This window comes from Chironomus tepperi, unplaced genomic scaffold (assembly GCF_022539635.2).
Source record: "Chironomus tepperi strain 1889 unplaced genomic scaffold, CSIRO-AGI_Ctep_v1 contig_100, whole genome shotgun sequence".
NCBI classification, from domain to species: Eukaryota; Metazoa; Arthropoda; class Insecta; order Diptera; family Chironomidae; genus Chironomus; species Chironomus tepperi.
In genome coordinates, this window is record NW_027226222.1 from 2,095,879 (window position 1) to 2,122,017 (window position 26,139).

General features: G+C 30.6%; 3 protein-coding genes across 4 annotated transcripts; all 3 read left to right on the plus strand.

Annotated features, from left to right (window-relative positions):
- The first annotated feature begins 10,697 nt into the window (after positions 1-10,697).
- unc-45 (unc-45 myosin chaperone) lies at positions 10,698-13,995 on the plus strand. The gene is made up of 3 exons (XM_070635992.1): positions 10,698-10,842; positions 10,898-12,947; positions 13,016-13,995. Exons 2-3 carry the CDS (start codon positions 10,904-10,906, stop codon positions 13,816-13,818), a joined length of 2,847 nt encoding a protein of 948 aa, XP_070492093.1. The 5' UTR covers positions 10,698-10,842; positions 10,898-10,903; the 3' UTR covers positions 13,819-13,995.
- A 546-nt stretch (positions 13,996-14,541) lies between these two features.
- LOC139087290 (uncharacterized) lies at positions 14,542-16,148 on the plus strand. Of its 2 annotated transcripts, XM_070636062.1 has the most exons (4): positions 14,542-14,607; positions 14,664-15,187; positions 15,243-15,504; positions 16,024-16,148. In XM_070636062.1, exons 1-4 carry the CDS (start codon positions 14,595-14,597, stop codon positions 16,107-16,109), a joined length of 885 nt encoding a protein of 294 aa, XP_070492163.1. In that variant the 5' UTR covers positions 14,542-14,594; the 3' UTR covers positions 16,110-16,148. The 2 variants fall into 2 exon arrangements, with proteins under 2 accessions (XP_070492163.1, XP_070492162.1); XM_070636061.1 differs by having other exon boundaries at positions 15,243-16,109.
- Positions 16,149-18,869: 2,721 nt separating this feature from the next.
- On the plus strand, positions 18,870-21,526 carry WRNexo (WRN exonuclease). The gene is made up of 2 exons (XM_070636004.1): positions 18,870-19,684; positions 19,750-21,526. Exons 1-2 carry the CDS (start codon positions 18,920-18,922, stop codon positions 19,897-19,899), a joined length of 915 nt encoding a protein of 304 aa, XP_070492105.1. The 5' UTR covers positions 18,870-18,919; the 3' UTR covers positions 19,900-21,526.
- Positions 21,527-26,139: the final 4,613 nt, after the last annotated feature.

Consider the following 26,139-nt stretch of genomic DNA (forward strand, 5'->3'; position numbering starts at 1 on the left):
TTGTCGCTGATACAATGCACATAATTGATTCTAAAAAAAAAGTCAGTCATTGACGGAATGCAAGCAGGTTTTTATCTTTCTTTTTCTCTCGTTAATTATGATGAAGTAAGTAAACGTTTGTTCTTAAGAAGTGTACATGCATGAAAGTTAGAATGCTACATAAAATATTGATTGAAAATTATAGATACACGCTACCATGGGAGATCAGTAAATAAGTATGAATTACGACCAAGTGTGGCAGCTTCTTAGGTTTCTCGAAAACCGTTACAATTTCTAGCCAGCAATTGTCATCAATGCTGCTTTGAAATATATAAACAATGATAAATTGAGGAAAACAGCTAATGAATGTCCAATAAGGAATGGAACATGACTGGTGCTTGTTGAAAAATGATGTTTCTGTGGATTTAAGGCTTTTAGACCGTCAATCATTAATTTATTGATCATTATTAATTTATAAGTAAATGAGATGTTTATTCTTCGGAGTCTAAAAACAGACTGAATATTTAATACAAAAAGGGGTATTCAACTATGTACAATAAATATTATTCAAATCTCAAATGAACGTTAAATCAATTTTGAGTGTCAGATGTCATTTTAGGACAATCCCTTGCAAAATTCAACTGACAAAGGTTCTTCTTATTGCTGGCAAGCAGCAACTGAAGTGAGCATTGCAATTCTGAGGAACATGTTTTGCCCATATAAAAATTTCACGTTTTCCTTTTCGCTCCTTTCTGAAATTCTTATTTTTTTGTTATTCTCTCTCTTTTAATAATAATAATATATAACATACCAAACCAATACGTGGAGATACTTTATGGGCTTAGTCGTTCAAAAATTCAGTGTCAGAAATGTGATGTAATTGGCTTTTTTCTCTTTTCCTGGATATTTAGGGTAATATTTAAATAGTCTATCTTGTATACTTCTAGAAAACGAACATTTTGATGTATAATATGTTTAATAAAACACTTTAATTAAGCCGAAATTTGAAAAACAAACTCGATTTCTGACACTGAAAATTTGTTACTTTTTCTGAATTTTTGAACAAAAATGCTTGTAATTTTATGAATAATGAATTCTAAGGTACGAAAATTAGTCGTACTTGTTCATTTTTCATTGCTCTACATTGTGAAATATCAAAATTTAGTCAAAAACTGGTTTAAAGTAGTTAAATTAATGATTTTTTGTAAAATCGTTAAGAAAATTTTGAATTTTTCCATACAAATTTTTCTGTGTTTACAACAACAAAAATATTCACAAAAATTCGAAAAAAATTAAAATTATTAGCTTAATTTGTTAACTAATGAACTGAAATAGAACTAAGGGCTGCATTTATGTTCCCTTTTTGTGTTTTGTTCTTCTTATTGCTGGCAAGCAGCAACTGAAGTGAGCATTGCAATTCTGAGGAACATGTTTTGCCCATATAAAAATTTCACGTTTTCCTTTTCGCTTTTCTGAAATTCTTATTTTTTTGTTATTCTCTCTCTTTTAATAATAATAATATATAACATACCAAACCAATACGTGGAGATACTTTATAAATATTGATATTGACTTTTCTGTTTTCCCCTCTTTTTATCAATAAATCTTGTTTTAAAATGGAATAAATCTTTTTCACCAACAAGACTAGGTTGGTATATCGACTCTTTATTTGATTCTTTAAAGGGAATAATAATGTGGCGTATGCAGCATTGAAACATCTAAAATAGCATGATGAGATGAAAAAAAAGCTTTTAATATGTCCTTTTATAAATCAAGAAAGAACTTCAATGAATTTTAATGAGATTTTTTTACTTCTTGTAGTCAGTGTTGTTCACTAACATATCATTATCACTACAGGTCTCACTGCTTCATTGCCATCTTTTGATAATATGTCTAATTTTGATATCATATACTGTCAAGACTGCTTGAGTCACGTAGCATGTGTTTTGGTCTGATCTTAGACATGATTTTAGTCAAATAGAGTTATGGAAAGACATTCACATTCTTAGATACTCTCTACTCCTAGATTGCTTTCCTATCTGTATAATGTCTACTTCTGGCTTACTTAATTTCTTTGATCTGGAAGTTTTATTATTAAAGTTTAAAGACAGCTTGTATGATCTGTCGCGTATTCTAATAATTAAATTCCATTATTACTCAAGTCTATGATACCAATAGACTGCTAATGCAGCTTAGATACTATCAGAATGACTCAATTCTGGTCTAACCTTAGATTCGTCTGGATGTTTGGTTATTGAGTTTTTAACAACATAACATTAACCAGAGATCTGAATTCTGATCATGCTCGCCTCAGGCTAACAGATAAGATAACAACACTGTCCCATGGCTGTTGCTGTTGAAAAATATTATGCTACTTGTAATGAATTGCATAATATTATTCCCAACATACATCGATGTCATTGAATTCTCATTCCTTTCTCATATCACTCTATCTCTCTAAAGGTAATGTTGTTTAATTACCATTCGAACATTTAAAAAAAATTATCATTCCTGACTTCCATCAACGGACAGAAAGTATCTGCTTGATAAATGCAAGAAGAAAAAAAATCATCAAGAAGTCTATTTGCTTTTATGCTCTTTCACATTTTAACTTTTCGTCGTAACGACGCGTACCTACATATATATTTAAGAATCATCCAAAAAAGCCAAAAATAAATAAAGCCTTTCCAGTTCTATTTGATTAGATATGTTTTAAAGTCAACATAAACATCAATGTCTTAGCATTATCATAGACCCGAGAATCATGCACGACTCAAAAAATGATGAATTGTGCGGACGCATGAGGACATAATTTTGAGATGAGTTTGAGATCACTTATGCAATCATTTTATATACATGAGTCCTCTATAACTATACACTGTCGTGCATTTACATTACAGATAATGAAATATGAATTTATTCATCAGAAATGCCCACAAGACTTGATGTGTATGTGCACAGCAACAAAAAGCGAAAGTTTAAGAAAGAAAAAAAATACAAAAGAATTCTTAAGGTTTTGCACCAATAAACCTTTCAAGACAATTGGCCAGAAATTGGTACTTTAAGAGGCATTTTATCAAGCAAGAAATTTCTTCTTTATTTTACAGAACTACAGAACAAACACTCATACAGTCATGTTGTGAGATTTTTTTAAATGCATATATATGTGCCATAGCAGAAAAAAAGTAGAACACGCATCAAAATCCCCAAAAGAATCTTATTATGTAGATCAGGCGCATTTTAAAGACAGTCCTTGAATTACTGTGTTTGGTGTTCGTTCGCCTAACAGTAGGTTTCCGCCAAAAACTGCAAACCTGTTTAACTAAAACGATGCCCCTCCCTTTCGAGATGGTAATGATTTTCATAAACTCTCGTGTCTTGCTGTCGGGATGGTAAAGCACCTTCCTGGTGAATGCTTGGTGACTGCCAATTATGTTTTAAATCATGTAGACGGATCATAATCAAGTGTAATTCTCTGCATAGTTAGTTCCAGGCAGAAATGTCATCAATGAATTGGTTTATACCTCATAATTATCTGTGCTTAACATGCATTGAATTATAGGCTTATCATACATACATTTTCAAAATTGCAAACTTAACGTTGAAGACCCTTGACACAATTCTACAACGCCTTCTAGGAGGATCAGTCAGCATAGAATACTTACTTACTTTGCTGGCCGTACAGATTAGCTGTGTTCCATGGCCTCCCTCATATGACGCCTAAAGCTGGCTCTATCACTGGCTTCCCTCTGCCAGTTACCAATACTAAATGCAATACTACTTCAATTCTCTAGAAGGATTAATTGAGCACTGCGCCACACTCTTTATCAACCCCCGGTAGCTCAGTAATTAACAGCATATGACATGTTTTTATTAGATAGTCTAGTCCCTTAGATGTAGTATAGTTCCGAATAGGCTCCATTTCAGAAAATATTAAACGAAAATCAAACAAACTCACAAATTCCCAAACTAAACTATACAACTCAGAATGAAGACCTTAACTATCACCTCATGAATACATACAATTAAATCCAGTCAATGTAGACAACCAGACACAGCAACACCCTAAATTTTTAATATTGTTAAAAAGAACTTGAAGAAAGCAAAGAGAATGAGAGAATGGATGTTGCGACGACGGTGGAAAAAGAAGACTATTCCTGATATTCTGACCGCGATCATATGAAGGAACAAAAAAATATCACGATGATCATTCATTCATCAGCTCTCTTAAGGGCTAGACGTATCATATTAAAAAGTAAATTTTTTTTGTTTAAATGTGCTTTAAGTTGAAATTTTGGTAAAGTTAAAGTTAGTTGTGAGTTCTTTGACAAATGAGTCGGTGGTGTACATCATGTGCTTTACAAGTGAATATAATTGGATAATTTTTAAAATAAAGGATTAAAATTTCAATTAAATTTTCACCCAAATTTCCCATAAAAATTCGTTAAGTAGAACCTAATAATGTAAAAGAATCAGTAAGCGATGCATTAATTGCATATAAAATAAGGGACAAAGAACAGCGAAAGCAAGTAGATAGAGAGAGAAACGAAAGAAAAATCAAGGGCAAAGCATGTAATACGCTAATAAACGAAAGGAAAATGGTTTGCTAAAGTGCAGAGATGCAATTGCTGCACATAATTGCAGTGAATCTCATAAGATGGTGTGTTTCGCCCCTGCGTTCGGCCGCGAATGCATTTCAGAAATTCTTTTTTTTCTTCTCGTTCCGAAAAAAAAAAAATAACTAAGAACGAGAATGTGCATAATGTATAAAAATGTCTGATAATTCTCTGCGCTACGACTACAAATGCATCACACAATGTAGGAAAAAAAATGAGCAAGAAAGAAAAGATTTTTAAATGTTTCGCAAAACATAAGAAACATAAAAAGGGTTCGAGATGGAAAAATGCATAATATACGAGTAGAGGAATGAATGTGAAACAAAAGCAAAACGAGAAGAAAAATCCAGACACGTTTTTCTGTACTTTTTTTTTGTGTTCAATTCTCTCTTCTCGTTCATTAAAAAATTGCATTTCTTGTTGCATCGGAAGGGAATCAAGAATGGAAAAAGTGCCCCACGGCTGTATAAGAAGAAGTCTTCATTTTTTTTTTTGCAAAAATTATTCTGTGTGCTGTAATTTTCTTCTTCGTTCTCTCTTTTTTGCCTTCAATTGCATGCATTTTTTTATATAGCCTCAACACACTTGTTGAATTGTCTCCGCTGCTCGATGCAGTTTCCTTTCATTTCTTTATTGCCATAATACATGTATTCTTTTGTCATGATTTTTTATATTTTTTCGTATAAGTTCTACGATGATTTTATTAATTTTGGTTGACAATCGCTTCTTCTTGTTTCCAATTCCTTCGTTTTTTTAATGCTCTTTTTTAATATTCGTAAAGACTACCGTTTCAGGGCTTTCGAAGATGCTCCCTCGATTATAACATAAACTTTCACACATGCAAATAAATTTTGCGTCAATTCTGTAATATCTTTTTCCTTTCATACTGCAGAAGTCAAGGTCATGTTTTGTCTCGAACAGAGAAAATGTGATACGTTTTCATACTTTTATTATTCGTTCCATTAAAGGAGTCGTTTATAAATGACGTCCATTATGAAATTTGATTTTTAGACACTCCCTCCTACTCGTGGATTGATACTTTAAACTCAATTCTTGAATTATTCATTATTAGAGCTCAAAGGCTACTTAGATTTTGTATGTAAAAGTCAATTCAAGTCGACTTCGAGCTCTGCAGTCCATAATTCATATTCGATCTAAGAGCAATTCATGCTTTTGCCTCCCATTTAGTCACAATAAGTCTGTGTCCATGCGGTATCTGCTACCTAAAATTTGACATCATTTGTGAACAACCCCAAAAGTAATTAAGTCAAAATATAATAAGAACTAGAAATAAGCATTTAACATGCATCTGGCTCTTACAAATTTGCAGAAAATGCAAAAATGTTCTTGATTATGAAATTGGTTTTTACTTTTTATCAAGAATTAATGCACACCGCAAGCTTAGTCACTGATACAAGTGAGTTGTCTTTCGACTCATAAACATGTGCTCAATTAAAATATTATCTTTAATTATAATCTATTTTATCACGTAAGATCCTTAGACTATTCACTTGTGGCTTCTTAAGGTGGAGTGGTTTGAGATTGCGTAACGATTCAATTTGTTAATCATAGCAACCATTGAAATTTATTTCAATAATCTATTTGATACATTCTGATTAGTATGATGCAATAATCTATCATCCACACAACGTGCGACTGATTAAGATCCAAAAATTCATTTTGGTGATCAAATTTCTTAATTTGATGCCTAGGAAATCAAAACTTAAGTGACAATATTGTTATGACTAACTCAGAGCATGTTTCAGTTCTAAAGTTGCAAAACAATTGCAATTGGATATACAATGTCCAGTCAAAGTTTGAAAATTGATCCTTTCACTAATTTTTATTAAGATATTAACCGAAATAAGACGACAAATTCACAGCATTCACATTTAAAATGCTCGAGTGGATGAAAAAAAAAAGAAATCATATGATACGACAATGAACCTAAATTCTCATCTTTATTGCTGACGAAAGAGAAGAAAAATTTGAATTTTACCTGTTCTTTCACAGCTAATTGTTTTGTTTGCTTAAATATTGTCCATTTAACTCAAATTCTTTCCCACTGGACGGAGCTAGACTTTTTTTATTTCTTTATTTTTCCTTTATAAATATTTTTTTATCCCGAGATTTACCTCTCTTATATTTCCATATATAATATCATACAATAACTAAAAGAGTGGACCTTGCCACATTCACAATTGAAAGGAGTTTTTTTTTCCTTAACATTATTATTCGAATTTCTAAATTGAATTGAAGAGCAACAAAAAAAAATTAAGAACTCGTTATCCTTTTATTGCTTCTTATTTTATCAACATTATTTAAAGATTTCTTATTTTATTGTATGATTGGCTTTCTGGTTTTTTCTTCCTTTCTTCTCTTTTTTGCTTTAAAATCGAATTTACATGATAATTTTTTATTAAATTTTCTTCCCGACTGATCAAATTGAGATATCATCTTTATTTACTTACTTTCTGTCGTTAAATTTAGTTAATTAGATAAATTATAAAGGAGATTATAGATTCATATTAAAAAATAATTTACGAACCGCCAAGAAAAATCGTACAATAGATTAAGAATTGTTAAAATTTGTTCGAATATTCTAATACATAAGATCCTTTAAATCACATGGTGCTGTGCAGATATGATCGAAAATCCTTAATTAAGAACTTTTTACGTATTTTGTTTATTCTTTGGAGTTCAAATACAAACTGAACTTTTCTATGAAAAAGGGTTTTCAACTATGTACAATAAATATAATTCAAATCCCAAATGAACGTTATAACAAAATGTTTTTCAAATCTTGCAATACAATCTCAAATGTGACGCGAAAAGTTTGGCGTCATCATTAATTAAACATAGATATTTTACTGTATCGATTCCTGACGACTGTACTACCTTGTATTAAACAAAGTATATTATGTAATGAATTGCACATTATTAAGGCATTTTAAACATAATCATGATAAAAATCTTGTATGACGCAAAGTGCATAAAGCTGTTATGCATCACATTTAAAATACATGCTAAGAAGAGTAGAAATGAAGAATGGAAATGTCATGCGTCAAATTTCGGTTAAAAATCCTGATCCTTCCAACAAACTTATTTATATAAATGCAGGAAAAAACCAGCTCAATAAAGATATTCATGCAAGACAAAACAGACAAAAACCCACGACAAAAAATCACACATAAAATGTAAATAGTTCCAAGTTCAAGGATCTTCAATATTTATTTTTCGCCGTCGAGTTAGGAGATGAAAAGGAAAGAAAGAATCATCAGAAAAAAAAGTACAAAAGGAATCATCCCGAAAATAAGGAATTTTTTTGTGTATTTTCTTTGTTAAATGCAAGAGAACATATTCTTTATTTAAATAATTTTAAAATCAAGTTTTCTCTCGCACTTACCAAAGGCATTGTTATATTGGCCTCACGAGTTATTTCACTTCTACTATCTATTTACATATTACTTATAGAAGAACGATAAAATGTTAATGATACATCATCAAAATCACCTTTTCTTACTTAAAAAATTCGTGATTTTGTATTTTGAGGGATTATTTTTACCTCATTTTACTAGTTTAATTGATGCTGTTGTGCTGCATGCGATAGACATTTCATTAAATTATGTTTGTTTGTTTTTCTTTCATATTTTGGCATTGCAAAAACTGCTTAAAAGTATGTTAATTTTAAGAACTAGGGCGCTTCTTGAGTTATTTTTGGATGTAATTTCGACTTCCTTTTGAAATGAAAATTTTGCTGACTCACCATGATGCCTATAAGTCAGTGTTTCTCAAAATTCTTGAAGCACGACACAGGAAACTACTTTTCTAGAGTAATTTAGACATGTAACCATACGTTTCGCGAAACACTTAAAGACTTTGGCGACACTAGTGACACTTCAATCAAAAACAACCTTAGAAACTGAACATTAGATATATTAGATATCAATCTTAAGCAAACTAACTTAGTTTGTAATACAGAGACTCAATAATTTCAATACCGAATTCAACGTTCATTTGAGATTTAAATTATATTTATTAAACATAGTTTAAACCCCCTTTCTAATAAATTGTCAGTCCGATGTTGAACTCCAAAGAATAAACATCATTGTGAAGGAATAAAATCCGTAAAGAGGTTTTCGTAAAGACATTTACTTAATTGTAATAGGTTCTATATTCAATTCGGTAATATCTTGCCTTATTACTATTAAACTCCAGGATATCTAATAATGAAAAATCTTCCAAATTAGTTCATCGTTAGACCTCAACATCTACTTCTAAACCTATAGCATATACATAGTAGAATCCAAAAAGCAACAAAATTTCAAACCCACTCAGACACAAATGCGTCAAAATGGCACTTCAATTCGTACAACAATCTCAATTCAGTCAAAAACGATTTCATATTTTTCTCATAACAGACATAACGACGTGACCAAAAAAAAATAATAGGAGGATTCTCACAGAAGTTAAAGTCCATTTGCAGTTCATCAGTTAATTCTTTTCCAAGAATGAATAAACGTGCTTTTCTGTGCGTATGACTGAGCATTGTCTACATCCTTTTTTGATAATATCATTAACCATATCAATGTCATCGTGTATATTCACAGGATTTAGCTGTTCATTTATTTAATTATAAAGTATTATGACCGTAGATGCAAAATCCATTAAGTTAAAGGAATCAATTAAGCTAGTAAGTCCTTCATAAATGCTATAATGATTTAATGGGGATGTAGTCTAGAATATAAGAAAGAATGGAAAGGAATAATGAAGAACTGTGCAGATTCTTATTTCATATTTTATTTTTTCGCTCTTGTTGCCGCCGTTATTGTCTTACTTCTTTTTCGCAATGCTGGTTTTTCTCCGCCACTTTTTTTTTTCATCTCTAAAACCGATACTAAGCTATTAGTTCCTTTTCTCGACTGCATTTCATATTTTATGCAATTTACAACGTCTTAAGGTTATCGAACGAAAGGCTGTCTTTTTTCTCGATCGAGTTTTTACTTCTTCTTATTATTATTCTTCCTTCTTATCCACTTCTTTCTCTACCTTACGCGCCTGTCTTATTATACACTATTAAACACACTCAGACGGTTATGTTATGTCTCAAGATCGGATTTTCAAGTTCGTCTGCTTTTGTATGTGAATGCAAAAATGCATAATGAAATTTGTTCATCGCTTTATCTATAATTCGATGCAGTTTTTTTTAACAGCAATAACACATGTGTATGTGTAATGTTCCTTTACATAAAACAAAAAAAAATCTTGTAATTTAAAAATAATTTAATAATTTTTTGACCATGAAATTATTTAAAGGTCTTCCAGACATATTTAATTGCAGAATCGAGCAGTGTGAAGAAATGGTTTTTGGTTATTTGGTAACTCCATCACCGTTGGCGTTATTTAAAGTCAAACTAGTCAATGGAATGAGAGTTCACCACGTAACTTTAACATGAGTCAACATGATTGCATCTTCATTATTATTTAAATATATTTGTGATGTTACCAATAAAGGAAATAATATTAACTGATTAAACAAGTTGTGTCTTTTTATTATGATTCATAAATATTATCTTTGCTTTTCAGGTTACTATGATGAATCAGACAATTTGTCATAAAATTTCCGTTAAACACGTGGCTATAAAAACTTTTGAAATTGCTTTTCAAAAATTCAAATTTCAGAATTCCGTTTGTTTTGAGATGCTTGATTTTTATCAATTGAAGCTAATATTCTGCCTTATGACATAAACCATGCTGTAATTTGGTGATATTTAGTAAAAAGACTCATACAGAATCATTTTAAAGCGCGTAAATGCTTACTTTTGTTAAAAACATAAAAAAAAATTGAACGGGGTCAAAATTTGAGAGGGGCAAGTCAAGTTTTATCAAAATTCATGGTTGGAAAAATATTAAAAAAGTTTAAAAGCGTAAAGCTTCAACATACAGCATAAATTGGAATAGCATATTTCTGCACATAAACTTAATATAAATTTTCATCATAACCCAAAGCTTTTACAATTTTTATAACCCAGAAAGTTCTATAAAGCTCAACCAACCATAACAAATAATTTCCAACTCTGTTATTGGTTTGTTTATATCGGCTGAAAGAAAATTTTGTGAGAGGAAAAATCATAGAAAAGTGGATTTTCTCGTTTTTCTAAAATTAGATTAAAAAGCATGTTCTAGAAGACTCTCGTGTTTTCAGCAGAGAAAAATACTATAAAAGCGAAAATTTTATTTAAAATTGGTAAGTTATTGTGAAATATTGAAATAAAAGTATTAAAAGTATTATTTAATTAAAGGTGAAAATGGTCGAGATAACTGAAGATGCAAATACATTAAAGGAAAAGGGAAATGAAGCATTCAAAAGATCAGAATGGGATAATGCAATAACATTCTACACAAAAGCAATTAAATTAGGTGAAAAAGAAAAGCATAAGGAATTGCCAATATTTTATAAGAATCGTGCTGCTGCTTATTTGAAGACTGAATCATATGAGAGAGCAGAAAATGATTGCACTAAATCCCTTGAATATCAGCAAAGCGATCAGAAGGCACTTTTCCGTCGGGTACAAGCACTGGAAGGATTAGAAAGATACGAGGAAGCATATAGAGATGCTCGTACAATTTGGAATAATGATCCGAATTTTAAGCCAATTCAACCTTATCTAGAGAGACTTCATAAAATTGTTCAGGATCGTGTAACAATTAATGCACAAACATCCACAAAAGTAACAAAGATGATGGAATTAGCTTTTGATATTGGTGCCGAGAAAAGTAAACGAGAGACTGCAATGAGCAATCTCGTAGTTTTAGCTAGAGAAAAGGCTGGAGCTGATGTCATGTTCCGGGAAAATATTGCTACTCGTGTCGGTAAATTGTTTAAGGTGGAGAAGAATGACGAAATTCTTCTTAATGCTATTCGTGTCATTGATGATATTTGCATCAAATCCTTGTTTTACACGAAGAAGATCATCAATGAACTTGGAATTCCATGGTTCTTGCAGATTATTGACAGTAAAAATCCTGATCGAGTCATGGCAGCACAACATTGCTTACAAGTCATCCTTAATTCATTCTCTGGATTAACAAATAAAGAGGATTCAAAGCCAGATCAACAATTGGTTGAAGACAATAAGAATGAAATTGATACAATTCTTACATGCTTGGTTTATGCAACAACAGATCGTACTATTAGTGGCGAAGCTCGTGATGCTGTTGTTGAATTGCTCATCAGAAATGCCCATTACAAAACATTAAATTGGTCTGAAAGACTTGTTGAGCAAAAAGGTCTTCAACGTTTGATGGAAATTTGTAGTGAATTGGAAGAATATAAATACGAGAGTGCAATGCCAATAACACCATCATCTAGAACTATTGCTTCCGTTTGTTTGGCAAGAATTTACGAGAATATGTACTATGATGAAGCTAGACAACGATTCATTGCTCAAATTGATGAGTTTATTAGAGATAAACTATTAAATCCAGACTTTGAGTCAAAAGTTCGTGTTGTTGTTGCTTTGACATCACTTCTTCTTGGTCCATTGGATGTTGGTAATACAATTTTCGCTCGTGATGGAATCATGCAAATGATTTTGGCAATGGCAAGTGATGATGAATTGCTGCATCAAAAAGTTGCATCTGAATGTCTTATTGCTGCAGCTTCAAAGAAGGACAAAGCAAAAGCTTTAATTGCTAGTGGAGTTGATATTTTAAAGAAATTGTATCATTCAAAGGATGAAGGAATTCGTGTAAGAGCTTTAGTTGGATTGTGTAAACTTGGTAGCTCTGGTGGTCTAGATGCATCAATTCGCCCATTTGCTGAAGGATCAACAATTAAACTTGCTGAAGCATGTCGTCGATTCCTCATTAAGCCCGGCAAAGATAAGGATATTCGTAAATTTGCAGCTGAAGGATTGTCATTCTTAACACTCGATGCTGATGTTAAAGAGAAAATGATTGAAGATAAACTTGCAATTCAAGCACTCATTGAATTGGCTAAAACTGGAGATCAATCAGTCATTTATGGTGTTGTTACCACACTTGTTAATCTTGTCAATGCTTATGAAAAGCAGGAAATTCTTCCTGAACTCATGGAACTTGCTAAATTTGCAAAACATCATGTTCCAGAAGAATCAGAACTTGATGATCCAGATTTCATAGCTAAACGTGTAATTGCATTGGCAGAGGAAGGAATTACGACTGCTTTGGTTGCTCTTTCAAAAACAGAAAGTGACAATGCAAAGGAAATGATTGCAAGAGTTTTCAATGCAATTTGCTCGGAAACTAGTGTCAGAGGAAAAATTGTCCAACAAGGTGGTGCTCGTGTCCTCATTCAGCTTGCATTAAAAGGTACGTACAACAATAGACTCCCAAATTTAATCATGTCACTGAACTAATTAATTTTTGTACATCAACAGGTACTGAAAAAGGCAAACGTAATGCTGGTCAAGCTTTGTCACGTTTAGGTATCACTATTAATCCAGAGCAAGCTTTTCCTGGACAACGATCATTGGAAGTTGTTAGACCATTACTTAATCAACTTCATCCAGACTTTAGTGCACTTGAAAATTTTGAAGCACTCTTGGCTTTATGCAATTTGGCTCAAATGAATGATTCAGTCCGTAATCGCATAATGAAAGAGAAAGGAATGACAAGAATTGAAATGTTTTTAATGGAAGATCATATACTGTTGACTAGAGCTGCAACACAAGTTATTTGCAATATGGTTCTAAATGAAGATTATATGAAATGGCATGAAGGCGATAATGATCGCGTTAAATTCTTAGCATTGCTATGTGAGGAAGAAGATGAGGAAACAGCTTTGGCCTGCAGTGGTGCATTAGCAATTCTTACATCCAACAGTGTCAAATGTTGCGAAAAAATGATAACTCCATTGGCATGGCTTGAAATTTTACATACATTGATAGCTAATCCAAGTCCGGATGTACAATTCAGAGGAATTGTTATAATCCATAACATGATTCGACAGAGTAAAACAGTTGCTGAAAAGATATTCGATACAGATGTTTTACAGCTTCTAATGGGTGTCACTCAGCTTAACGATGAAAAACGATCAAAGGCAATTGAAGAGGCAAAGTCATGCTTAAAGACAGCAGAACAAATGAAATTAATTCAGGAAAAGAAGGAAGATGCTAATGATATGATGCCTGATGTCTTCCAACAGCCTCAAGATGAGGATTTAGATGAAGATAATGAGTGAATGCCTAACTATGTGCCTAAAAGAAAGTTTGTCATTTTTTACACATTTTTATTGAAATGTTACAACTAAAAAATATTTTAATTTTTGTATTTTGACCATTTTGTACTTAATCGATTTTTGAAAAATCATTTTCATAGCATTTTAGACATCAAATTTATTTAAATAAAGCTTTTTTTTTTGAAGAATAAAAAGAGAAATTCATGAGAGTGTGAATTATATTACGCAAATGAACACCTAACTACAATTCATGAAAATTAATTTTGAAGCTTGCATAAAGTCTTCACGCAGTTAAACTGTTAATCACGAGAAAAGTAATTCATTAAAATTTGTATTTTAATTTATTTAACTTCTTTTAAGAAAATAATTAATGACGAAATGCAATTTTTTATGGGAAAAATTTCTCAAAATTTACAAAAGTGATAATGAGGAAGAAGCGCTACGATTCATTTGTAACTTTTATTTTTCTTTTCTCATTAAAATATTCATGCCATTGTTATGTGCGATCATGAATTTTTGTTTCAATTATAATTAACAATTATAAATTAGATATTAAAATTTTTGAAAATTTAACGGCTTTCAAAAATTTGAAGTTATACCGGTTTTCAAAAATTTGAAGTTTTACCGTTTTTCAAAAATTTGAAGTTTTACCGGTTTTCAAAAATTTGAAGTTTTAACGGCTTTCAAAAATTTGAAGTTTATCGGTTTTCAAAAATTTACAGAAAATTGCTTGCCGCGTGTTTTAAAAAATTTACTGACAATTAAATTAATTAATTAAAATGGACTACACAGGTAATTTAAATAAATTAATTCGTTTTCAATAACTAAACAATCAAAAAATCTTTCAGAACTCAATATTCAAGACCTACCAATTTGTAATTTGGAAAAAATATTTTCATATGTGCCACATAAAAATCCTTTGCGGTTAGTTTCTAAATATTTTCGAAGTATTATCAATGGTTCACGCAAACTAATGTTCAATACAAGACTGAATGTACAAGCGAAAGCAAAGGATAAATCAGGAACAGATATTGATGCTTATATTCAACGGATGTTCATTCCACAATTTGGTCCCGAAGAACTGGATGTTGTTAAAAATTACAAATGGAGAAAGCACATAAAATTTTTGAGATACAACATACACAAGGAAGGAATGCTTAAATCATTTATTCTATTACGTTCTGTGTCATTTAAATTCAAGAATCTGGTAGAAATAACTATCACATTTCCATCTAAAAGTTTTATGGTTCAGGGTGTGGATCCTATTTCGTTAGATGCTGACGATGAAAACAAATTAAACGAAATGGGAAGATTGAAATTGCAATCATTGAAAACACTACAAATTGTTGATATGCACAGTAATAATCGTGATGTAAGTTAATGCTGTTAAGGCACATAAATTAAATTAATTTTTTAAAATCTTTTAGATTCTCCATTTCTTTACAAAGTCACCAAAACTTAAAAAGCTTGTATTACACAATATTGAAAACTTTACTACATTAAACAGAGGTCCTTGGAAGTTGGAGGAATTGAAAATGAATCCAAGAGATTTTAATCCATATGCTGTTCGGTTCTTCGAAAAGCAAAGCTCTTCATTAAAAGTTCTGACAATTTCTGGCAGTGCTAAAATGTTGAATGATATTGTACGGCTATTGCCTCATTTGGAGATACTCCGTTTAAATGTAAGAGGTCAGGCATATTTTGACGACAAATTTTTGATTTCAAATGATAAGTTAAAGGAACTGTCATTTGACCTTTCAATGGTACAATCTCGAACAGTAGAAATGCTTTTAAAACATTACTACAATATTGAACGGTTATGCCTTGATATTGACAATAAAATTATGATCGAGAATTTAACGCTCTCCAATTTGAAGCACATATCCCTATCATCAAATTGCATGCAGTTGTTATCGCGCTTAAACCTGAAAAACTTGAAGTCATTGGCATTTCCTACCCGTGAAGTCAGTTTGTCATATTTTGAACAAATTCCAATCGAATACCTACAAAATGTGGAAGTGTTAAAAGTAAAAATTGACTATGGAGTCATTCCTGATATGTTTGAATTCTTTCCTGCTCTCAAACATTTCTACTTTTTGAACCGAGGTTATGTCACTGAAAATGTCCTGAGCAATATGCTTATCGTTAGAGATTTATTGTCTATTAATATGATACGTTCTGATTGGGCATTGGAAATGTTACCAACAGATTATCTATCAGCGATTGGAAGATACGACACTGTGATCAAATTTTACAAAAACATTGAAGATATGTTGGAGTGGAAAGAAGTATGATGAACGTAGAATAATTACTAGCTAAAATATGTAATTCTTATCGGTATCTGAACGAACACCAATCAATGAATGGTGGGAATATTTAATCAATTAAAATACTTATGTTTCATTACTTTTATACTGTTGTCTAGTAATACTTCTGTTTCCTGAATAAAAATTTTAAATGTTTGCTGATTAGCTAAACTTAATTTGAATCATTCCAACAGCCTGAAAGAATTCAAATTTTATAACAATTTCAAAAAAATAACGAACATTTTAAATTCAGTGTTTTGAAAGACAAAAATTCAAAGGTGACTGAAACTAGCAAGAACTCAAAATGGCAGAAAGAGGTAAATATATTAAATTATTAACTTAAACATATTTGAAAGGCTTTTTTAATTCCAGCAATTAGATTGGAAGAGTTACCTGAACCGATGTTAGAAAAAATATTCATCTATATACATGATAAAAAGCCATTAAGGATGGTATCCACGCAATTTAGGAATATTGTTGATGGACGACGCAAATTGTTATCAAATTATATGCTAAATGTCAGCAAAAAAGCCAAAGATTCCTCAAATGTTATTGTCAACCTTTATTTTGAGCACATATGCATTGAAAATTTGAGGATTGAGGAATTAAATGTTATTAACTCATATAAATGGAAGTCATCAATCACAACTATAGATTTTCATATAAAAAAGGAATCACTACTTAAAGGATTTATGTTGTTTCAGTCTGTACTGTATAATTTTTGTAATATTCAAGACATCACAATAATTTTTGAGGATTCAAGAGACAATGAAGAAAATCGAGATGTTTTATTTGAAAAGTACGGCCTAATAATTCCAGAATTTCCAGTTCTCAAAATTTTATGGATGGCTTCCAAAAAAGCAAAAAATGTAAGATATAAAGTTATTTAGTAAATCAAGTTGTAATATAAATAATAATTATTTCCAGTTGTTTTACTTATTTACAAATGCACCAAACCTGAAGAAACTAACAGTCGGTGAGGATTTAGCAGTTTTTAATGAAGAATCAACTTTCATGTTAGACGAACTAGAATTTGACGTGGAGAATACAGAAAAGCTCCAAGATAGCACCATTGAATTTTTCCAGACGCAAAACTCTACATTGAGAATCTTGAAGATTAATTATGAAAATTCTCTCAATTTTATTACTGATTATTTACCTGACTTGAAAGTTCTTCTTATAGAACATAAACATGACTTCTTTGATGAAGATACTATACCAAATGATAATTTAAAGGAATTAGTTTTTCGGAATTCTGAAATCGATGCTCAATCATTGAATAGGGTCTTACTGCATTACAATAACATCGAAGAGCTTCATTTAAATTTATATGCTGCAAAAATGGATTTTAAACAAGTTGTTTTACCTAATTTAAGGCATATTACTGTTTCATGTTATTGTACCCAAATCCTTCACAATCTAGAAATGCCTAAATTAAAATCATTAAGTATCGGAGCACTGGTTGGAGTGACTTTCATTAGCAATCTTCCAATTTGTTGCAAACGAAGTGTTGAAACATTAAAGATCTATCCTAATGGATATAGTCGGATTTCACTGATGTTAAGTCATTTTCCTGATCTTACAGACCTTTACTTAATGCATGACAAGAATGTCAATGAAACTGTGCTTAATAATATTCTAACCGTAAATAGCTTAAAATGCATTCATATGAAAGAAGATTGTTGGAAGCTCGATAAGTCGCCAGTGGAATTTATATCCACATGCTCAAATCCAATACTGACTATAAGGCTCTATCCATCTGCATCAAAAATGGTGACACCTTCAGAGAAAAATATATTAAATGTTGAGCATCCAAAGGATGAATGAAACATTTCCTAAAGACTTGGAATTTTTATGTTAATAAATTTATTAATTTAATTTTATTGAATCTAAACATGATTGAAATTATTACTGGAAACTTCCATAGACTTAATCAATATAATAATGAATGATTATCAAGTTAAGAGATTGGAAGTTAGGTAATCTATGCTTGCGTGTAACTCTTTGACATCAACGGCAATAAAATGTGAGTGGGTGAAAAGGGTAAGAGATTGTAAAAAATTGTAATGTACCTGACTTGTTGCAAAGATCACACGAATATAAAAAATTTACTTTTCATTTTAATTTTTGATTTAGGTACTGGATAATTAAGCCTTACGCAAAAAGAGAAATGCTGTAAATTAACAAGAAGAAATTGACTCTCACTGCTTTTGTTAACTGAAATTCCCACAACAACACGTGTCATACTGAATGAATCATAAATTATTTATTCATGTTGGAAATTTTTGCGTCTGTACATCCACAACACGAATTTTTGTGATCTCATATCATTGTGATTTTTTTTGTTATTAATAATAATAGGAAGTTGAGCAAATAAGGCGTTGATTCAGCTCAAATTTGACATGCAAATAAACAGGGAGTTATTTCATTGCAGGTTGTTAATTAACACCTCGAATTAAGATCCACAGAAGTAAAAATAAAGTATCATGTAAGCATCTTACGAGTTAAGTGGTTTCAGCTATTAATGCTAAAATTCAACGCATGGGTGGTATCGATTGTAAAGTTAATGCCTTTTATTTATTGTTTTATAATATGTGCAAAATGTTTGATAACAAAGCATGTGAATTCATTGACTTCGTGCATGTATTATGTAACTTAATATTAACGGTCGTTTTAATTTCAAATATTTTCAGTTCGCATTAATTTTGACCGTTATTTATTTTGAAAAAAGTAAACATTGAAGAAAATTATTTTTGTTTAGAATAATTTTAAATAAAAATTAATTAAATCAAGGAAATATGAGTGGTAAACAACGTAAAATTCCTGAATGGATGACTAAAGGTGCTAAGAAATCAAAAGAAAATGCAGACACTAAGAAAAAACCGAGACCGAACTGGAGAAAAAATACAAAACCTTTAAATTTATTTAATGATGAGAAAAAAAGATTAAATTTAAGTAATGATGACGATTCAGCAACTTATTCATCAGACAGATTTAATTGTGACAGTAAAGAATTTATAACTTATTCAGGAAAGATCCACTACATAACAGATTTTTACGAATGTGCTGAAACTTTTGATAAGTTACTTACACAAATTGATGAGCAGTCAAAAGACTTGAATGATGGAATTGCTGTTGCATTTGATATGGAATGGTCATTTAATTGGACATCAGGACCTGACAAAACATCCGTCATTCAAATTTGTTGTGATTTAGATGAATGCTATATTGTTCAAGTTTCAAGGATGAAGAAAATTCCAGCATCATTTGTGGCATATCTCAACCATCCAAAGACAATTTTACATGGAGTTAATATTAAGAATGATTTCAGAAAGCTAGAAAGAGACTTCCCATACATCAAAGCAGATCCATTAATTGAGAAATGTGTGGAATTAGGAGCATTCTATAATCAAGTATTTAACAGTTCCGAAAGATGGAGTTTAGCTAATCTGGCACTTCAGACATTAAAACAGAAGGTCGATAAAGCAAGACAAGTTAGAATGAGTAATTGGAACATGACATTGTCCGAAAATCAGTTGATGTACGCTAGTTTGGATGTTTACGTAAGTATTTCCCATACCATCCAAATGTCATTGATCTTCATAACTATAATTATTCTATTCAACAGGTTTCACAAAAGATTTACTACTTTATTAAAGAAAAACAAACGGAAAACTCGCAAAAGCTTGAAGGATTCTTTTCTGTCTACACTGAATCTTTGAGCCATGATAGAAGCACCAACATTAATGATGAGATTGAGAAATTGTTAAATTTTTAATGTTATTTATTTTACCAAATGATTCTCATAAAGAAACATTGAAAGTACAATTGTAATTATTTGAAGGACTTTGTGCATGCACACAATATCATGATGTGGCTGAAAATCGAAACATTTGGCATTAATTATTAATTATTATTACTAAAATGATGAACGATCTCATAGTGCGAATGAATGTAAAAATGTTGCTAATTTGCGTACTAAATTCAGCAATGTTATTAGATTTAATGAGTCTTTGATGATGCAAATAAAATTGCTTTAAAATAAGGCACACTATGATCGATCTGTAATAGCTCGCTCATGTCCATTTCACTTAGATTATTATTCATTATTGCCATTACATTGCACAATATAGTATAGAGAGTAAGTGAGTGAGAGAGATGTTTAACATTTTAAATAAACGTTTTTCTTTTAATATCAAATTAGCGGACGAAAACATTTACCCAAAAAAGTACATGAACTCAATTTTATATAAAAATTTTTGCTACTCTTATGTCTTGCGTCACATTATCTCGTGAAATTTCTTAATTCAAATCAACAACAACAGTCATGATAAAATAGACAGGTAATTTTTACTTGTTGAAAGCTCTATTTAAAAATGCTATTATATGAAATTACATGCATGTATGTTTCACTCTTAATTTTCACCATTTAAGACACCTAATTCATGTATTCATCATAACCATGGAGACCTTCAAGTTAATTTCATGTATGATAATCTCTTACTCTCTTCTAATAAAATCTACAATTTGTTACAAATCATTCATTTCTATGTCTATGTTGTGATTAATGTGCTTTTAATTAATCGAAAAAGCTACATGAGAGAGTTTGGCATATCTAACAAAACTTATTTTTTTTGAACTAATGCGTTGATTATTATCGCGAAATGTTTGACATATAACGAAAGGTTGGCATGTGAATGACCCTCAAAAAAAGTAAGTGCAAAAGTCATTGTCCATGGATTATCAAGTGTAAATTTCTTGATTGATATTCGCTTAAACTTGTGCCAAAACTTTAGCTAATTGAATATCAAAAGATTTCTTAAATGATGAGATTTATTAAGTCATCTTCAAGGATTCTTGGTAATGGAGGTCCTCAATTTAGATTAAATAGCAGTATTAAAATTTTCAAACTTTTTTTTGTAACGGAAATTTGATTTTTAAATTTTGAAAATTTTAAAAAAAATAACGAATTTGTTTCAAAAACAACAAAAGATTTTTAACTGAGATCCCGCCTTCATCCATAGATTTGAGTTCCTGAACTGATCCATACAACAATCATGAAACTCGAATGTGATAACTGAGTAATCCCTTGTCATGTCCATCATCACTTCAGTTTCTAAATGCTTTGCTTGCTATTCATGCATGTGTGGATATCCCCTAAAGGCGTTAGAAACATTTAAACGATTTGTTGACCTCTGAGTAGCCTAAAAATTTTCTTAGAGCATCAACTATGCAAATGTCTATTGACTATTTAGACTTAAGGTATTAGCTTAAAATGCCATTCTATTTTCTATTGTCTGGAACCAAGTATCAAAGATGTAACATAATAAGTCTTCATGATCTATTGTTTGTGGTTAACTGTTAAGTCTATGACTATTCATTGTGAACAGGCAACGCATGCATGTGGGGACCTTCAAAAAATTGTATAAAGAAATAATAATAAAAATGAATCGATGAATATATTCTTTGTTTCATACTCATAAGCTTATTATAGTCATCACATACAACGGTTGAACGAACATCTTCAACATAAATTCACATTAAAAATCAATATTGAATGAGAGGAAAAGATTTTTTTTTTATTTTTTGTCTATTCTCTTATGATGTTCAGGAAAGACAACATTAAGCAATAAGAGAGCAAATATTTGTGATGAGAAAGTCGTTTATCTTAACAGCATACGCATTTATATCTCACAAATTCAATGAGTGCTACATAAAGTGTGCATTTTATGAAAAGAATCAAATCAAATTATGCTCAAGATGATTGAAAAATCTTTAATTCTCTTTTTAATGTTCATCAGCAGAGCAAATCCATGAGTAAACGGAACTGAAAAATTTCGATTGCCTCAACTTGTCGTTTTTAATTTCTAATATCCATAATTACTAATATTTACAATTCGAACTTTAAACATATCATCAATTAGTGCTGATGGAATCGATTGTATTTGATGCTCTTTATCCCTACAAAATTAATTAAATTAATAAATTTGAAATGTTACGTTTTTCTTACGTTTTTACGTACGTAAAAATGTTAACCGAGTGACGGTTTTTTTGCAGTTTTAAGCTTAATAAGTGTTTTAAACGCTTTAATCCAACAAAAATGAATCTAAATCAAGAATTAGAAAGACTTTAGACGATATTAGCAATGTAAAATTAAGTAATTATTGATATTTTTTAAGATTTGTAAAAAAAAAATTCGTAAAGTTAACCGAGTGACGGAAGTTTTTTAACAATATCTCACTTAATAGCCATTTATTCTACACTTTTTAAATCAGGAAAGATGCAGACCAAGTTTTTATACATCTTTAGTTAAAAACAATTAGGAATTGGGACGTATTAAAAGAAATATTGCAAATCAAAATCTTTTTATAGCATTTTTTCACTCATGGATTTGCTCAGCATTCAATTTCCTACTCTAATACGTAAGTATGAAAAGTTAAGTGATCATCGATTGGATTATTTCACGGAGTTTTAAAACGCATTTTACGTTTTCAAATATTTTTTGGCCGTTAATTTTCTAGCAGTTTTTGTCAAAAAAAATTGAACTTGTGTTTTTTAAATGTTTTTTGAACTTTAAATTTCAAATATTTTTTGACAGTTTTTTCACTGACAACTTATTTGGCTAGTCTAATAAATCAATGTGATCGATGAGTTTGCTTCCTTTAGTTAGCACCTGAGGTTTGCTTTATGTCTGGCTCAGGAGCTAGCTACCATTTATCATCTTATAGTAGAATACAGTCTTTATCAAAAAACTTCCATTAAATGAAGCTTCGACAAGTCTATGCCTCAGCAACCTAACCTGATCCAATCAGTCAAACCGAAAACATTGACTCGTCATTGTCACGTCCATAACAAAGATTCTTAAAGGAAAAGTGATTATAATTTAATAGAAATAAAGAAAAAGAAGAGAAAAATAAAGATGATCATCAATTGCCACTTCCTCTTAGCGAGTAGAGGCACGTCTTCTGAAAAGAAGCAGAACAAATGTGATTTGTTCTGAAATTGTAGAGTCATAACGACATGCTTCAGATTAATAGGTAATATAATAAAAATGTTCATGATAATTGCCTCTAATTGATTTTGATTTTCTACTTCCAACGCGCACTATTTTCCCTCCCCATTTGGCGACGTGACTTGGATATTCAATTTTCAGTAAATTCTTTCTTTCTATTCTTTAATAATTGATAGAGTAAATGACTATTCAACGATTTGATGGATTAATAATTTACGTTTTCCTGTAAAATACACTTATGACTTGTTGCACTTCATATTCAGTGCATTTTGTGTATGTTGTTCAGCTGTAACAGAAATTTAATGCGATTAATCACTATGAACGAAGCGTACAAAATATAATATAAACCTTAAAGGAATTAACAAATTATGATCGTATTTTTTGGTTTCTATTGAAAGCTTAGGTCAATTTGTGGCTTTTTGTAGCTCTAAATCTCCTAAATACTCATAAAACTTTACACATTAATGCTCAAGAGCAAATCCATGAGTAAACGGAACTGAAAAATTTCGATGTGCAATATTTCTCAACTTGTCGTTTTTAATTTCCTAACAATATCCATAATTACTAATATTTACAATTCGAACTTTAAACATATCATCAATTAGTGCTGATGGAATGAAAAGCGATTGTATTTGATGCTCTTATATCCCTACAAAATTAATTAAATTAATAAATTTGAAATGTTACGTTTTTCTTACGTTTTTACGTACGTAAAAATGTTAACCGAGTGACGGTTTTTTTGCAGTTTTAAGCTTAACTAAGTGTTTTAAACGCTTTAATCCAACAAAAATGAATCTAAATCAAGAATTAGAAAGACTTTAGACGATATTAGCAATGTAAAATTAAGTAATTATTGATATTTTTTAAGATTTGTAGGAAAAAAAAATTCGTAAAGTTAACCGAGTGACGGAAGTTTTTTAACAATATCTCACTTAATAGCCATTTATTCTACACTTTTTAAATCAGGAAAGATGCAGACCAAGTTTTTATACATCTTTAGTTAAAAACAATTAGGAATTGGGACGTATTAAAAGAAATATTGCAAATCAAAATCTTTTTATAGCATTTTTTCACTCATGGATTTGCTCTCAAGTACTTCTTTAAGTCATTCAGGGGTTACTCATAATTATTTTATTTGAGAGTGGAACTGGATGTGATAACTCTACATATGTCTTGTTATAAGTCGTTTTAAGGAACACGAAACTACTAGATGTCATTAGTAGACCGTAAAAGAACCTGTAGCTATTCAGATCAGTAAGATCCAGAACTGCATTAGGACGTTTTACTGCTAATGATGATTCAACCCATGGAGTTCACTGCCTTATGTCGCTCGGGACTATCTTATATCAGGACATAAAATTCACTTACTGCAGCACATTCTGTCTATCAATATGCTGTCATTGTGTCGACGACAAGAAGTGGATAGAGAAGGAAAAAAAAATAATATGGAAATACAGAAAACAATCCAGGGTAAACGAATAGAAAAACTGTCAGTTAATTTTGTACGGTTTTGCACGAATTTGTATTGTTTTTAGCATCAGAAATTTGAATAAAAAATTAACGGTAAAAACACAAAATTTTTAATGTTAATATTAATTGATATTTGCTGAATTAATCAAGTAAATTGATAATATTCCTGCAAGTTATCAACTAATAATCGATTAGAACTTAAATGTATGCTTTAAATTCAAGAATAAATTAATTATTCTCTGTTAATTTCTAACGGTTTTTCAAAATTCAAACATATGTGCTAAAAGCAGGACACTGCTAAAATTGAAGTGCTAAAAGCAGGACACTTTCCGTTTACCCTGGAAAACAATTAAAATGTTTAATCAAATAGAATTGAATGGCATTTTTTATTTCTGTGCCGATTAACCTTGACGGTATGCCAAGGTCTAGTTCAGCATATCATTATAAATTGCAAATATTTCTTCATTTATTTAGCTTTTTGTTGCTGTACATCCACTTTAAGTGGAAATGAAACTTTAAAAAAGCAATTAAGTCAACGATTGGTGATGCAAAGTGCATAAACAAGTTATGATAAGAGGAGGAATTAGTTCCTTTATGGGGATGGTGTGTATCTAGACATGGAAGAGAACATGATTCTTTAATCAACATTAAACATTACATGAATGTAGTGCAAGAAATTACTTCATCTCAGTTATGCATGGAGACCAATTAGGAAGCAAGTTTTAGCAATGAGCTATGATAGTCAAGAAGAAGTAGAAGTAAGTAAGTAAATAACTTTCCATTTTTAAAAGTTTATATTAAATATTGTGTACGTAGATTATTATATTATATTTATCGAATATGACAGCACAAAACAACAAAATGTTCAAGGAGGTACGCGTATAAACACGTGCTGTAGTAAATAATACAAAAGATTCCGACACTCTCTTATGCTTCATTTTTCATTTAATTCGAAAGTAAATACGATGACGAACCGTCTGTTATAATTAAGTACATTTTCACATCATCCAAAAGCTATGGCTAGTACAAATAAATAATAAAGTTAATGAAATTGAAAATTTCACTTGTTAAAAAATTTAATGTTATTTAAATGATGCCTTTTTAAGGTATTTTAAGCTTGCTCTCAATCGCAATTTTTAGATGAAAATTTTTGTTAAACATTTTCATTTTTATGAAGAAATTAGTCTACAGAAATAAATGTCTATAATAAAAAATAATGAAATGGTATGTAGTATGGTGCTCTCAAGTGATTTTGGCAGTTAACGCATCGTTCAGGGCAATCAAAATTTCATTTTTTTTTATTGATGTAACAATTTTGATTTTAACGGCTATTTAAATTTTGAATTGTTTAAAAATATTTTTTGATGAATTTGAAAATTTTATGGCCGTTAAATTTTTTTTTGAGATCATAATGTCTAAAGTTGCAATTGCATGGGTTTCCCCGATACTTTCTAGCTACTAGCTTACCTGTTTTACATCTTCATGATGTTCACAAGTAGAACTTACGTAACAAGCAAATCGACTCGGATCCTGTTT